This window comes from Saccostrea cucullata, unplaced genomic scaffold, assembly GCF_032062105.1.
Source record: "Saccostrea cucullata isolate Sc308-1 unplaced genomic scaffold, CSIRO_AGI_Scuc_v1 ctg7011, whole genome shotgun sequence".
NCBI classification, from domain to species: domain Eukaryota; kingdom Metazoa; phylum Mollusca; class Bivalvia; order Ostreida; family Ostreidae; genus Saccostrea; species Saccostrea cuccullata.
Window position 1 is genome coordinate 12,490 of NW_026931325.1, and position 17,374 is coordinate 29,863.

Here is a 17,374-nt window from a genome sequence, read left to right on the forward strand (position 1 = left end):
TGAATTTTAGGACCTCGAGGTCAGGGGTTCTGGTGTTGGGGGGGGGGGGGGGGATCTATTGATTATATAGTGAAAATACATGAATTCTTTGAAAATAATCTTCTTTGCTCCTAGGTATTAAATAAACTAACTAAGTGCATAGTTATAATGAGCAAGAGTGCCTCTGCCAAAATTGTGAATTTTAGGACCTCAGGGTCAGAGGTTCTTGTGTTAAGGGGGGGGGGGGCTCTATTGATTATATAGTGAAAATTCATGAATTCTTTGAAAATCGTCTTCTCTGCTCCTAGGTATTAAATAAACTAACTAAATGCATAGTTATAATGAGCAAGAGTGCCTCTACCACAAATTGTGAATTTTAGGGCCCTAGGGTCAGGGTTCTGGTGTTGGGGGGGGGGGGGCTCTATTGATTATAGTGAAATACATAAAATCTTTGAAAATTTTCTTCTCTGCTCCTGGGTTTTAAGCAGTTGAATTACCTATATAGTTATGAACAAGGACCGTTATCTCCAAGAATAATGTATTTCAAGGTCCCAGAGTCAGGGGTACCATAGGGGGGGGGAGCTTACTTATAGACTGAAAATGAATGAATTGTTTGAATTCTGCTCCTTGGCATTAATCAAATAGTTTTGAAAAGCAAGGATGCCTTTTCAAAAATTGTGCAATGTGTGGATCTAGGCCTACGGGTCAGGGGTCCATGTGTAGTAGGGGCACTACTGATTATTGCTGAATATTACTGATTAGTTAAAATGTATTTTTTGTTCCTCTGCCTTGTCTATGGGTATTAAGTAACCAAACTAAACAACTGCTAAGTGTATAGTTATGATGATCAATGATGCTTCTTTCAAAATTGTGAATGCCATAGCATCTGGCTTAAAACATGAATCAAATTCAATCACTGGAAAGTTGTTGCATAATGCTCAGGTGACCTATAAGGCCCATGAGCCTCTTGTTTATGATCTTATCGGAGATCTATATGTATCTTATCTTTCTTATGAAGACGATCATGAAATTGTTGTTTGTTTTATTATTCGCATTGGTAACTTGTAATCACTGTAAGTAAATAATTCATTGTGTTAAAAAATGCAAATTAATTTTATGCTCTACATCAAATTTAAAAAAAAAATAAACAACAATTGAACATGTCATATTGAAGTTAATGACAAAAGTGAAAACGATGCACACAAAGGTAAAGTGAAATACGTTTTTGTCTTCAAAAAGTAAGATACAAATTTCTCATATTAAAAAGATATTCCTAACATGTTTTACTTTCAAAGGTTGCAACGTAGGCTGGGTTCAGTTTCAAGACAAATGTTACCTGTTTAGCCACACGACGGAAACCTGGTCGGATGCTGCAGTAAGTTTCAAGTAACATATAGCAAGGCTTTAAAATTTGATGAGTTTTAGCAACTGTTAAACTGCTCAGTTTTTGATCATCTGGTTAATGGAAAGACGGTTTAACTAACAATGCTTGAAAAATAAACTGTTTAGACTTAAATGAAAATGTCAGTTTTGTATTCATAATATTTGTATCCAAGTAGAGACAAACCCCATACTTGTACAGAATCATTGACAATAATCAAACTTTAAGCTGAAGCTCATCATTATACAAAAACAAAGTCATCAACATATATACTCACAGACCAAAAATAATATCAACAAGAATTGAGGACAAAAATGCAAAAAAGTAAGCGGGACAAATAGACAGAGGGACAGGCAGACAAGAAGAAAAAACTATGATAGGTCCTTGCAAATTCACCGACACAGAACTAAAAATAGCAAAATTACGGAACAAGGGATTTCAACAAGCATCTTATTTTTAAGCAGTGGAAGTTAATCTTAATAAGAAATCCCTATTACTTTTGGGTTTCAGAGTGTTTGTAGAGTGTTTAACTCAATTCTAGCTGAGCCAAGAACTGAAGCCGAATCGAAATTCTTGATCAGCCACAGCCAAGGCCAAGGTATAGTGATAATTGTAAAACAAATTTGCTGAAATCGTTAAAACGAAATAGTCATCTTGTTTTTCGAATTATTTTGGATGATGGCAACTTTTTAATATTATCGGTCTTTTTTCATCAAAAGGAAAATAAACTAGAAAACTGACCAGTCAGCAAGGGCCCCGCCATGGGTTAGAATTATAAGGGTGCAGCTTACGGAATGATTAAAAAATGTACGAATAATAAGCAACAGCAACTGTATTCTTAAAATTTCAAGATAATTCATGAATATTCAAAAACCTGTAAATAATACCCGTGTATTTACATTAGGCAGTGAAGAATAACTTAATATTGAATGTATATTTAAACAATAATGAAGCTTATGTTATATAAAATGTCAGCCTTCAATGAATGCAAATATCATGAAGACTTGACCTTAACTTCAAAACAAACAGCAGTTGCAGACAAAGGTTTTCATTAATCTTAAAGTGACGGATAAAGATAAGCTTACAAAATTTTCTGCAGCAGGCTAGATAATTAATCCCAAGGGATTAACCGTGCCTCTCATCCTTTTCTTCTAAAGTTACAAAAGAACTTTTTCAGTATTTATAATGATAGAATGGGGGTTGGGGTTTTTATACAACTACCTTAAAAATAATAATATTCTTGAATTTACATAAAGGGAAAAAAGTAAAAATAAAAAAATATATCTTCTTTTATCTATTTCTTGTTTTTAGAATTCAATGAAATCATAACTATTTTAACAAAAATAAAGTATGAACATTTATATTTAAATCCACATTTCAGAATGTTCATAGCATTCCAAATTGACTTAACTTCAAAACAAACTTCAATTGCAGACAGAGGTGGTAATTAATCTTAATGTGAAGGATAAAGATAATGCTTTGGATTTTCTTCAGGAGGAAAGCTAATTAATCCCAAGGGACTCATAGCAGCATTCAGTTTACAATGGGAACATCTTCAGCAGTTATCTCTCTTTGCCAATGCATTCTTATATAAAGTTAAGGAATCTACCCCACCACCCAGCTCCAAACCAGGGGACATAGAGAAACAAACTTAGCATCAAAAGATGTCTTTCTGTCTATTGAACTACCATACCAAATTTGATTTTAATTGGGCAACCATAAAAAAAGTTATTAGGAAAAAACAGAAAATTTGTGGACGGAAGAGTGACAGACGGACAGACGGACGGACGGACACACATTTGGTTATATATTGGGTACATCAAGTCCAAGTCCTATTGGATACTGCTTATTGGATACAAAAAAAGTGTACACACGAGAGAGCATTATTTGGGTAGTTACTGTTCAAATCTTATTGGATATTAATCCTCGTGTCCGTATTTTATTGGGTTTTTTCTTATTGGTTTTTATTCATTTCAAATTTATTATATATTTAATATTTGCTGGTAAATTCAGACAAGACTGAAAACCTTTGGTATTGAACCCATATTTTTGTCAATTTCTGTGAAATAGCTCTTTTATTGTAACACCTAACTAATTTGTTCTTAGCAATAAGGATATACACCTGTAAATTTCAAAATATCTAATATTAAAATATATGAATACCTTGAGTACACAACTCAACACATCTCAGACTCTGTTCAACCTTTCTTGAATGACAAAATTAAGAATTTAAGGAGAAACCTTTTTGAGTCATGACCAATTAATAATAAGCAAATGCCCATTACATGTTGGACAGAATGAAGGTATCCAACAGGCATTGGACAGGTGTCCAATACCTGTTGGATTGTATTTTGACGAAGGGATTAAACTACCCAAGAACAATTGAACATGTGTACATGGGTTTCTTGAATCTCATCATCAAAATACAACCCAACAGGTAATGGACACATGTCCAACTCCTCTTGGATATCTACATCCCACCCAACAGGTAATGGACACTTGTCCAATTCTTCTTGGGTTTCTTGAATTGTTTCATCAGAATACCACCCAACAGGTAATGGACATCCGTCCAACTCCTCTTGGATATCTACATCCCACCCAACAGGTAATGGACACTTGTCCAATTCTTCTTGGGTCTCTTGAATTGTTTCATCAGAATACAACCCAACAAGTAATGGACATCCGTCCAACTCCTCTTGGATATCTACATCCCACCCAACAGGCAATGGACACTTGTCTAATTCTTGGGTTTCTTGAATCTCCTCATAAAATACAACCCAACAGGTAATGGACATCCGTCCAACTCCTCTTGGATATCTACATCCCACCCAACAGGTAATGGACACTTGTCCAATTCTTCTTGGGTTTCTTGAATTGTTTCATCAGAATACCACCCAACAGGTAATGGACATCTGTCCAACTCCTCTTGGATATCTACATCCCACCCAATAGGCAATGGACACTTGTCTAATTCTTGGGTTTTTTGAATTGCACCATCAAAATACAACCCAACAAGTAATGGACACCTGTCCAACTCCTCTTGGATATCTACATCCCACCCAACAGGTAATGGACACTTGTCCAATTCTTCTTGGGTTTCTTGAATTGTTTCATCAGAATAGCATCCAACAGGTAATGGACATCTGTCCAACTCCTCTTGGATATCTACATCCCACCCAATAGGCAATGGACACTTGTCTAATTCTTGGGTTTCTTGAATCTCCTCATAAAATACAACCCAACAGGTAATGGACATCTGTCCAACTCCTCTTGGATATCTACATCCCACCCAACAGGCAATGGACACTTGTCTAATTCTTGGGTTTCTTGAAAATCCCCTCATCAGAATACTACCCAACATGTAATGGACACCTGTCCAATTCCTCTTGGGTTTCTTCATCCCTTCAATAGTATATAAACTAAAAGGTATTGGACATTCTTCTTGGGTTACTTAAATTTTTTTTCATAAGAAAGAAAACCCAATAGGTATTGGACATTGGTTCAACTCTTCTTGGATATTACATCCCGACATTAGAATAAAACGCAACAGGTGATGTTAACCTGTCCAATTCTTCTTGGTTTACTTATACCCTTCATTAAAATTGTCAAATTTGTCTTGGATATTTATACTCTTAGATTGCAAACCCAATAAGTATGACATTTACCATCCCTAGTTGAATTCAAATTTATCTGCATAAAAATACATAAGTCCAAAACATATTTAATACTTTAATTCTAATATTCCACATCTCATTCAGTGTACACTTTACAAATGATAGGAAATATATAAGCATTTTGTGCCTAAACTATTTGGCTTTTAAAGAATTTTATAACCATGTTTGCAAAATTTAAATTTAAATATTGGAACTTGGAGCAAGTCATTACAGGTAGAGCAAGATGCTGAAAACCATACTGATAAATAGATCACACCCTTGTTAAGTATTTGCCTTCAGTTGCTAAGATTGTGTTGTATTATATGGAAAATTTCTATAATCCTGTTTATTACAGATACATGTACAATGCATATTTTCCCTGTAATAATAAAAATGCTTCTGAGATGTAAAAGAATGGATTAAAAAGTCACCGATGTTAAAAGATATTACAGGATCTCATTAATCTCGTTTGGAAATCACAAACTTAGTTTTGAAGCCGATAAAACAGTGTCGCTCCAGAAAACTCAGTTACAGGTACAATGAATGAATTCGTTGTATCAAAACTTTAAAATAATTGATGCACTATGTCCAAATCTTTTCGACAAATCGGGATAAATATATTAAATCAAATCATCACTGTTATAAGTCTTAGAGCTAGACAAAAGTCATTACATGCCCAAATTTTACATGTAAGACTTTGATCCTATATTTCAATAAATGTCAAAATGGTTTTATTTTTGTTTCTGTTCAATACTTTCTTCTTCAGGGTCTCTCATGGCCTATACTGTATGATACCTCCATTGACCCTGCTCTTTTATATTGTCATATGTTTATCCAGTAGCAGTGGTTATGCTCAGGCAATCTTTGAAATATTCCTCCTTTCATGCATCTCCTTCAGTTCTGCCTCTGTCCATTTTATTCATTCTGCAATTAGATAAAGGCATTTCTTTGCCGTATAAAACATGTTTTTCTTGTGACTACAGCAAGATCACCCTTTATGTTGATCAAACCCAATCAAGAAGTAGAAGTATATTTCTTATTCAGAAATATGTATTGATAAATAAAATGGAAGAAAAACTAAATTCTATCAACTCTTTTTTTTCTTCTATGTCTAACTGCATCTTCATCCTACCCCCCATCCGTCATAATTTTATCAAAATGGAATCATCATTCAACACACAAAACGATGTTGCATATTAATTAGACAGTATGTTAGTTTCTGATTGTTAAGAAGGAGATTTTAAAAAGATTTTACACCTATTCCTTGCAAATTTTAGACTTCTAATGTAACACTATCAGTACATTAGGGGTACATAATCTTCAAAAACATCTCTACACTTAATGATAAAGCTTTCACATTAGTATTGTTTTTAGCCTAATGGTTCTGCTAAAAAGGATTTAAAATTGACCCAAACCTTACTAACTGCTTTGAAATTATATTGACAGGGACAGAGACACACTTGACACTCCATCCCCCCTTCCTGGGGTATGCTTTGCACAAAGGATCACTTCATTATAAATAGGGATTTGACCTATAGGACCGGGCTTGGTTTTTTCTCTACAAAAACCTTGTCGATTTCCGTTCTGATTAATGACATTAGGCTAATTAAATCTAACAATTTGTTTTTTCCGAAATCTTTATTTCAGTGAGTAGAGGTAGGAGGAAACCTTACATTGATTTTCTGAGTTTTCTAAGTTTGTTATCTCCAAATGTAATAATTGATATTTTTCTTTTCTTGCACCGTACATAATGCATTGTAATGTTTACTGCCTCTGAAATTCTATTCTTTATGTCTAGGCTATTTTATCCATGAATACAATAAAACATGCCATTAATGTGTGCAAATTATGTAGGCCTAAATCAAATCCTAGGGAGTACATTCACTGATATATATAGCCAAAATCAATGTATTAAATTTTAAGTAATATATACAATTGACATTCATCGCAGCTCAATGCTGCAAAGAATACCTGTATTGAGTAACACAGAATGAGTTATTCTTGTCCTCAGAGAAAGTGTGCTTATACTGAGGTTTGTTCCGCCTGACTGACAACTGTACATTGGATTTTTACGATTTGATATCTCTTTATAGTGTTTCTTATATCAAGAATGGGCATGCATGAAGGATAGATAATTAAGGAAAATACACAAGTCTATAAAAAATATCATAATAGTCTTTAAAAAGGCGAAAATTAAAAAATTAAAAGTGTTGTTCCAGGTGGATTCGAACCCCCGACTTTAAAATGTTTGTTTACATGGTGTAAAAGTCAGCGCACATATCAACTGAGCTAGTCTGACTATAATATTTACAAGTATAAATTTGAAGCAGATTATCAAAATCAGGTTTCCTTATTTTTTGTAGGTTTTTTGTGAACCTTAGGGCAGGGGTTCCCCTAAAAAATCCTATCTTACATCCAAACCTATCAAAATATCACAATTTTATTTAGGGGCAGGCCTGCCCTGAAGGACTTCTCGGCCAAAATTCATGCAAAAATCAATGCTTTAGCGGACAAAATGGTGTTTCAGCCAATTTTGGAGGTTTATTGTAAAGTTGTAAATAAAAAATTTTAGGTGTAAAATACAAATTTGAAAAGTTTACACATATTTACGGTAGAAAACAACAAATAAAGTTTAATATTTAAATGTCACTTTTTCCGGAAAATTGTTCTCTCCTATAGGTCAATTCTTTTGTCAAAGCGAATACATCCTTTAATTAAAATTGACTAAGCTGGATAGAAGTTGAAAATATGAAAAATTACAGTCAAACAGATTATGAATAACTTTCAGCACATCAGACATGAAGTAGTGATCCTTAAATAAAATACATCTACAAGATGAAGCTGTTTTATTCCTTTGAAGTGATATCTAGTATTGTTTCTTTTCCTGTATGCCACCTCTATCAGAACAAAATGTTATACATGTATTAACATAACCTATGACCGTATAATACCCCAGTATTTACTTTACAATTAATTAAGTTCTGGAACCAATCCTCAGATGCCCTTAAAACAAATGATTCAAAACTGGCAAAGGTAAAGGGCATCTGAAGAATTTAAAATAAAATGATAGTAAAAACAAGCAAACAGTGTGCATGAAAATGTTGGCAAACACTATAAAAAATACTACGGTACTTTCTCAAACTTAACATTGTTTACATGAATACTAAATAGGTTTATGTAGCTGTATTGCACATACCAAAAGCTTTCCTGTAGTTAAAGGTTGGTTGCCTAGTAGTTATGTAGTATGTACAAGTTTTTCCCTCTATCTCTTCTAATTTAAGAAGCGAAAATGTCATTAAAAATCTTATGGTTGGCATGAAGTATTCCTGTTCATTTTACTGATTACTTACAATTGTCCTATTTCTGAGGGTCATCTTCTGATGATTGTGTTCTCTGCAATGTCCTGTTTGACCTGTTACATAATGAAAATCCTCAATGAACATGATTATGGTTTTAATTTCCATTGCAATTATTGATTACTTTTATAAAAAAAAAATCTAAACCAATTTATTGTAACATAATCAATGATAATACTTAGGAAAATATTTATGTAATATCAATGGAAAAAAGGAATCATTATCTCCAGTTATCCTAAAATCACAAGTAAGCATTAATCATATAAATTCACATTCGTAAAGTCGTAAACCCATTAGCTTTTTGTGCTATTAAATCATAGTCATCGCTGTGCAATAAAGGAAATCAAGTACTAATCCACAGCTTTGTGGCAATAAAGTTACTATCCCCGAGTAAAAAGTGACAAGCCCAAATATAGAGGCAAAAATTAAAAAGTAACATTGAAAAAAAGTTCATCGTGAAAAAAGTCAGGGTATTAACTACAGATGATCCTTTTTAAAATTAAAGTTTAATTTAATTTTCGCTAGTAAAATTTAATCATATAATTATAAATTAATGATTTAAAAAAAAAATGAAAAAAAATATTTTAAATATTCCTTTTCTGGTCATTCACTAGTTCGTCTAATTAAAACGAAGCAAAAATATTTTGTTTTCATCTTGAATCATTTAAAGCCATATATGGCGTATGTACAATGAAAATTATTAGACTAAAATTACAAGAACTTATTATTTGTATCATTACTTTATATAAACATGATAAAGAGAGAAATTTTCCGTAAATTACAAAATCTAAGTCAATTGCGTCATAAAGATATCAAAATTTAATTTGGATTCTCGGAATTTTCTCCGTCTTGGAAGAAAATACAAAAGATTTAAATAACACATTACAGAGAAGATAAAATCGTATTATTAGATAAAACGAGGTGTTCTCCGTGCTCCGAATTGTATGGAAAGCTTTAATTTAAATGTATTTACTATATTTCTTTACTTAATTTTGTATTTTTCAAAAATATATCTTTTGATCAGTTACACCATAATATGGCTTTAAATTAAAAAAGCGCAACATAATTGCATGACACTTATCATTGAGCTGATTGAGTGAATGTATATAATTTAATAATGAGATATCTGTGAGGCATATATGTACAAGAAAATATTGCTATATTACTGTAGATTCCTTATTATACGCGTGGAATTAATTATCGCGTAATATCGCAAGAAGCACTTCACGCGAAATCAAATTATTCGCCTTTATTTTTATGGTGCTTTTATCTTTGTAAAATCTCTTGACCAACCGTCCATTCGCGAATTATTATTCTCGCTATTTGACGTTGAAGAGCCCATTCGCGAAAATAAGGAATCTACAGTAAACATAGGAAAGGGGGGAATTCAAATTTGGAAATAAAAGATCGTTTTTAAGTAAATCAGTCTTGAAGAACTGCAAAACGGATGCATTTGTGGAGATTTATGGATAATATGAGCATGCTGTCTGGAATATTTCCATATTAGGGAATTTAATAGCAAAAAAGAGTGAAAATACAGGTGGTGCTTTTCATGTATTACATGTCTATTTTAAAATTCCTAATAGCCCAAGGGGATTCCTCAGTGACGAAAACCACTAGCCCCATGCATCCTCAAAAATAGAAGCCCCGGGTGTAGCGCGATGCTAATTACACACCCATCATGTGAAATAGTTATAGTAGCCCTATATCAATTTCAGTATTGTTTTAAATTAATTAAAACAAATGACAAAAACAATAATTTTAAAAAAATCAAAATAAAGCAGACACTCAAAATCAAAGACAGAAAGAAGCACTGAATCTCTTAAGTTACATATCAGATGAGATAAACTTACATACAATTATTTAGTTGATGTCAATTATCCCATTTATCATCATCTCAGCTCAATTTGCGATTGTAATCATGGTAATACTGTGTACATGAACCGATAATTTACAGCTGATTTATGAACACACGATTGTTAAAATTTTCATTTCCCTTTCCAATATACATTGCCAGAACATACTTAGTTGGTTATGATATAAATCAAAATAATAAACACTTTCTATTTATCAAAGATTATCTAACAATATACGATCATTTACTAAATACTTCTCGCCCTCAAGAGAGTTAAAAAGACAGAGAAAATTCAAAATACAAACAAGTGCAACTTAGGATTAATTGTTCCGATATATCTTTTTTAATTTTGTGCACAATTGTTTTCAAAATTACATTGAAAATCTATTTTCCTTACACAAGAACCCAGCAATGGATAAATATTAATCGAATAAACTTACCTTTTCTCTTGTCAATCAGAAAATCTTGTTGACATTAAGTGTTTCTTGGTCGCCATATTTTTTTTTCCATGTAAACAAACGTTGTTATGATCAGGATCAACGGAAGTTGATTTTCGGAACTCTCGAGAATTCAGAGTTCCGAATGTAAAACTGAAACATCAAAACACGGTGCGTCCGTGAAAGCAACTTTTTTGGACACTTTTTTGGACAAATCGTCGTGTCCAAGTTTTGTTGGGTACTAACCTGCAAATACCCAATTAGGGTGTTTTAAGCATATTCAGCGACACTTCTTATTGGGTATACCCAATAAGCAAAAAGTACCCAATAAGTACAATCTTGGCATGAAAAATACCCAATAAATGAACTCTCGTAAACACGGACAGACAGACAGACAGAGTGAGACAGACAGACGGACAGACAGAGTGATTACTATAGGGCACCCGCAAATCCTTGCGGGGCCCTAATGAATATATTTGATAAAAGTTTTTAAGAAAATGCAGAGATTCAAATATTTACCTTAGCTTATAATACTAGTAATCCTTTAGAAAATCATATAGGCGAACGGAATATGAACTTGTATTGAAGCTATAAAATAAATTTTCTAATGTGACCAAGTTTTTATTGGAAACTTTTGAAAGTGAATACTCACATAGTGTGTATGTACATTTATAGGCAAAATCATTTGATGAATGGTAAAAAAAAAACAATGGAACAAACATTATAAAACAATAATTGTTCTGAAGATCATATTTAACAATATAAATAGCCATAATATCACATCCAGTAATCCAAATCAAGTAATACAGGTATACTTAATAGATACAAGTAAATTCTTGAAGTTCTATTGATGTTTTTTTTCTAATCTTCAAGATGTCTATAGATACATGTTCATCATCAGTATAATAATCATCATATAATATTAAAATTGACAACAGGTGGGAGTTTCTGGATAGGGATTTCTGACATCATAGTAGAAGATAGATGGGAATACTCCTCTGATCAGAGCGTCGTTACCATTAATGAGTTTTATCCTGGGGAACCCAATGAACACATTACTGGAAATTGTCTCATTTTGTGGGCGGCCTATCACGGACGGTGGGGCGATTATTACTGCTCACGGCCAAATAAATTCATCTGTCAAACAGACTCAGGGTAAGTTGCCCGTTTTTCATGTATTTTTTAATTGTTGTATTTTACGTTTAAAAGAAGTTTTCTTTTAATTGTAGAATTTGAAGGGCAAATTTGCGCTGGTTTCGCAAAAACATCTCTAATTCAGTAAAGAAATGCTAGTAAAGACTAGTGTTAGCTACGGATTATGAATATCTACTTTCTCGGTCCTATTTTTTGTGATATATATTTGTATAAAAACACGTCCATTTTTTGAATTGCAGGTCACCCGAGACGGAAGTTGTTGGATGAAAGTTTTTTTAATTAAAAGGAAAAACTATGCTTAATATATTATGGTGAAAGGTGAATGTAGAAAACATGTTTTAAAGCAGGTCGAAATCTTACAAACTATATTTTAGCATCTAAAGTAATAGAACAATACTTAATTTAAACATTTCAATTTTATTTCGTTTAAGCGCCATTTATTAGAGCTGTGACTCTGGACATAATTAAGTGTATAATTATTAAATAGCTCAATTTTGACCCTGCTCCGTGACCCTATTTTTGCTGTATTAAATCATTGATAATTTTGATAATCATCAAGATATTTACCAAATTTTTGCTCAACTTGTTTTTATTTGTTGTTAAAATATGTGTACTAAATTTGGTTATTTAAGGAATGAAGCTTATTTCAACTTATGTTATACGACATAACATAACGGGGCAGTTTACGCCAACATCAAAGTACTGAAAGCACTCATGGGAGTTGAACATTGTGTAAATAAAATCTTTGATCGGGAGGTTAAGTAAGTGAACAATATTACATGTATTAATTATTATTATGTCTGTATTTTCAAATACAGACAACTGTTTCACATTTTTTGAGTTGGAACAATCTTGATTGAGAAAGATATTCAGAGACATTGAATAGCAAAAAAATGCATGGGCCATAATGCTTGCCTGCCTACATTAGTCCTTTTTAATACCCCCTGCTTGAAAAGCGGGAGGGAATTTATTAAGGTCTTCCGCTCAGGCGGAAGACCTTCTACTGATTCTGATGGTTAAGATTATTCGCTATTATTCTTTTTTTTTTTGTTTTTTTTCCTAGACGCCAACTTTGAGACCTCGTAACTCGCTCATTTCTGAACGGATTTTGCTCAAATTTTCAGAGGTTTTGAACGTTACAAAACTCTATTAAAATGTTTTCATACATTTCAAAAATTCTCTTCCGCTTTCGAGTTATTTCCCTTTAAGTGAAAATTTGGTACTGTTCGTTTCCAGACAAAGGCTCAGAAACGACAAAAGCTGGAGCAGAATGTCTACTGCATTTAAATACTAGAAGAATTGAAGTTGTGCACATTAATACATCGGTTTTTCTTTTTTCGATTTCTGCGCTCCAAACAGTGCTAGATGGGTGTCAAAAATGAGAATGCCTAAAAGCGCCAAATTTTACATATATTTCCTTGTGTATCTTTTAAACTAAAAATAATTTGTTGAGACATATTTCACAAATATTGTGCATAATTTTAAGATCTATCATTTGACATCATTAAAAAGGGGCTGGCCCCTCAAATTAGGGGTCAAGGGAGCATGAAAGTTTTTGCATTATAACTCAAAAACGGTAAATATTTCGATATGGTTATCGATTTGAAATGGGTTCTTTAACATCTTATTGATCTCATGAAAACGTTATTTTGTTCGAATCTTGTGTTATTGAATGAGCAGCAAACTCTATGTACAGGTAACTGATTAATTTACGCTAGTCCCAGAGTTATCTAAAACGATGCTAGTTCTTTTTTTTTCTTCTACTTCCTAGACCGCAACTTTGAGGCCTCATATCTCACTCATTTCTCAACGGATTTCGCTCAAATTTTCAGAGGTTATAGACGTTTATAAACTCTACCAGAATGCTGACTTTGAGACCTCGTAACTCGCTCATTTCTGAACGGATTTTGCTCAAATTTTCAGAGGTTTTGAACGTTACAAAACTCTATTAAAATGTTTTCATACATTTCAAAAATTCTCTTCCGCTTTCGAGTTATTTCCCTTTAAGTGAAAATTTGGTACTGTTCGTTTCCAGACAAAGGCTCAGAAACGACAAAAGCTGGAGCAGAATGTCTACTGCATTTAAATACTAGAAGAATTGAAGTTGTGCACATCGGTTTTTCTTTTTTCGATTTCTGCGCTCCAAACAGTGCTAGATGGGTGTCAAAAATGAGAATGCCTAAAAGCGCCAAATTTTACATATATTTCCTTGTGTATCTTTTAAACTAAAAATAATTTGTTGAGACATATTTCACAAATATTGTGCATAATTTTAAGATCTATCATTTGACATCATTAAAAAGGGGCTGGCCCCTCAAATTAGGGTTCAAGGGCGCTCGATAGTTTTTGCATTATAACTCAAAAACGGTAAATATTTCGATATGGTTATCGATTTGAAATGGGTTCTTTAACATCTTATTGATCTCATGAAAACGTTATTTTGTTCGAATCTTGTGTTATTGAATGAGCAGCAAACTCTATGTACAGGTAACTGATTAATTTTATACGGCAAGTGAAGAATTCTTTATGCGTACGCGTATAACACGTATAACTGAAATAAACTGGATAAGAATAATATACTTAACTAAACTGAATGTTAAACTTTGTTGAAATAAAGTTTTTAACGTATTCTCTAGCTGGATGCCATACAGATTATTCAGAGACAACTTTCTCCTTGTATTTAGTTTGAATTACAAGAAGGGAGATAGGAAAAATACTTATCATCTCTCATTCGATTGATACTCAATGTTGCATTATTTATAAAAAAAAAAAAAATCAAGCTTAAAATAATTCACTGTCATTTTATTCATGCATCGTGAATTTTCCTCGGACCTTGACTGCTTTGTTTACAGTTGTGCAACCTGTTTATCGATCGCGCATGCATTGACCTATATACATTCCGGAGGTCAACATTACCGCTCTGTGATTTTTACGCTAGTCCCAGAGTTATCTAAAACGATGCTAGTTCTTTTTTTTTCTTCTACTTCCTAGACCGCAACTTTGAGGCCTCATATCTCACTCATTTCTCAACGGATTTCGCTCAAATTTTCAGAGGTTATAGACGTTTATAAACTCTACCAGAATGCTGACTAAAATTTCAAAAAGTCACTTCCGGTTTTGAGTTATTTCCCTTTCAACGAAAATTTATAGGCTTTCGTTTCCGGATAAAGGCTCAGAGACCACAAAAGCTGAATCAGAATTTTTACTGATTTTAGGTAACAGAAGGATTGAAGTTGTGCACATCGGATTTTGTTTTTCGATTTCTGTATTCACAATGGCGCTATATAGGGGTCAAAAATCAGAACGCCTAAAAGAGCGAAAATTTACACATGTTTTCCTTTTTATCTTGAAGATATTTTGTTAAGACATAATGAACAAAAGTTGTGCATAATTGCAAGGGCTTTCAGATAATAATATTCAAAAGGGGCTGGCCCCTATAATTAGGGATCAAGGGACCTTGAAAGTTTTTGCTTTATAACTCAAAAACGGTAAAAAATTTCGAAATGACTATCGATTATAAAGTTGTGCTTTAACATCTTACTGATCTCATGAAATTGTAATTGTGTTCGAGTCTTGTTTTAAATGAGCTGGTGCATGACCTATATATGCACAGTTAATTATTTTCACTCAGCACGTAAACGAGAGCTCCTCATGCGTGTAACCAAAGCAAGCTTACTAAAAAATAATAAGCATGGCTACATTGGAAGCTAATATTCTTCAGAATAAAATTCTCGAAGTGTTTGTGCTTTTTTTCTTACAAATTATCATGTTTATTCACTGACAACTTTCCCTTTTATTTCTTTTTTTTTAAAAAATCGTATAAACGAAGTATACTAAAAAGGGAAGAAAATATCATCTTTTCTTCTTATCACATAAAAGCAAACAATATAGTTAGAAAATAAAACATAACTAAAAAGCACATATACTATTCACAGCCATTAAGTGCACGGCTTTAACATTCACCTTTTTTGTTTACAATTATATAACGCGCCTCCGTCGATAGCGGCGGGGCAAAGTCGGTCACCGGGAATCAATCGGCGTGTGATCTAGCGACCCACAGTCATACACAAAAAAACCCACCACAGAATGGTTAAATTAATTCTTGATAAAATTGTTCCTTCTTATACTATCTCTGTCCCATGAAAATATTATTTTGTTCGAGTCTTACGTATGGTAGGTAAGAAAGCTAGATCCGTATTAAGCGTAAACAAGGACCCGTTCTCATTTTGATATTGAAGAACTCTTCATGCGTATAATTGAAATAAACTTGCCGTAAGTATTAAATATTTTACCACGCTGTATCTTATCTCTTATTTTAAATTAGGTTTTAAACGTGTTCTTTGTTTCCCGTTCAGAGTATTCGATGGTATCTTTTTCCTTTTATTAATAAAGATCTTTCCAAGAGAAAGAGTTATAGAAAAAAGTACGAGTATCTTTTATTCGTTTAAATATGAACATAAAGAATATGAACGGAAACAATATACGCCTGGATTTCATAAAAAAAAAAAACTTTTAAGAGTCAAATAATACACAATTATTTACTGCGCGATTCTTATATTCACCTGGAACCAAGATTCTTTTTTTAAAGTGTGTTTACCATTACGTAATCTATCTTTCGATTACACGCTGCCGAGAAATTCTAAAGGGACACACCGCGGTGAACCATTGACCCCGCAGTCATAGGCAAATAATTGGTATATACAAACCATTCTACAACAGTAAGAAAATATTATTTTCTCTAAGTAAATTAAATCTTTCAAAAATATCTTAAAATTTTTAGGTTTGACTTTAGTACAAAACGCTGGGGCATTTATTTTACATGTACATTAATCAGTCTTCAATTCTTAAATATTCGTTAGATCCATGTGTAATTTGACGATTCATAGCGCAAGGACTGGCGATCTGCAGTTACTTTACTTCAACCAAAATTTATTAAAATGCACAAGCTTTGCTCTTTTCACACACAAATAAATCCGTTTTCAACACAAGTTTTCCGAAACGCATTTTTTTTTAATCACAGATATTAACCATGGCTATACCAATTTTAAACTTTTAAAGAGAATCTTCCGAATCGTAAGGATAGAATTATACTCAATGAAATGGACTAAACAATGATAAGTAACACCGACACGTGTAAACTTCATAAGTGACTTCTGTGCTGCACACTGTTTATTAATTTACATTACAGGTTTTATAGTAAAGTTCAAGAAATAATAATTTTAAAGCAATGAACTTAATTTGATTTATAATTTATTCAAAACCCGTATAAATGATAAGTAGTCCATGCACGGATGTTATTGTACATCGGGAATTTTCTTTAATCCTTTATCCATGCATTCCTCCTTCAAGGAAAATAATTATGAATGAATTTATTGAATAACGTGCATAAAACCATGTGGTTTCGGTTTGTCAACGTGTTTTAGATCATGATCAGCAAATCACAACTCCTCGGGTCTTCCTGTCTAACAGAATAATAACCTCGAATGTATTACGTATACATCATGACATCCCCATGCTCCTCACCCCCTTTACCCAAACTTTGAAATAAATGAAGAAAG

General features: G+C 32.8%; 1 protein-coding gene and 1 long non-coding RNA gene across 2 annotated transcripts; one reads left to right on the plus strand and one right to left on the minus strand.

The window, feature by feature from the left end:
• The first annotated feature begins 661 nt into the window (after nt 1–661).
• LOC134232205 (perlucin-like protein) lies at nt 662–12,083 on the plus strand. Its single transcript, XM_062714152.1, has 5 exons — nt 662–683; nt 1,275–1,354; nt 1,871–1,958; nt 11,600–11,816; nt 12,056–12,083. The coding sequence occupies exons 1-5, from the start codon at nt 662–664 to the stop codon at nt 12,081–12,083; spliced, it is 435 nt and encodes a 144-aa protein (XP_062570136.1).
• On the minus strand, nt 5,695–10,719 carry LOC134232204 (uncharacterized). Its single transcript, XR_009984732.1, has 3 exons — nt 10,665–10,719; nt 8,364–8,425; nt 5,695–5,937 (listed from the first exon to the last, which is right to left on the minus strand). It is a non-coding gene; the product is annotated as an uncharacterized LOC134232204 (long non-coding RNA).
• Nucleotides 12,084–17,374: the final 5,291 nt, after the last annotated feature.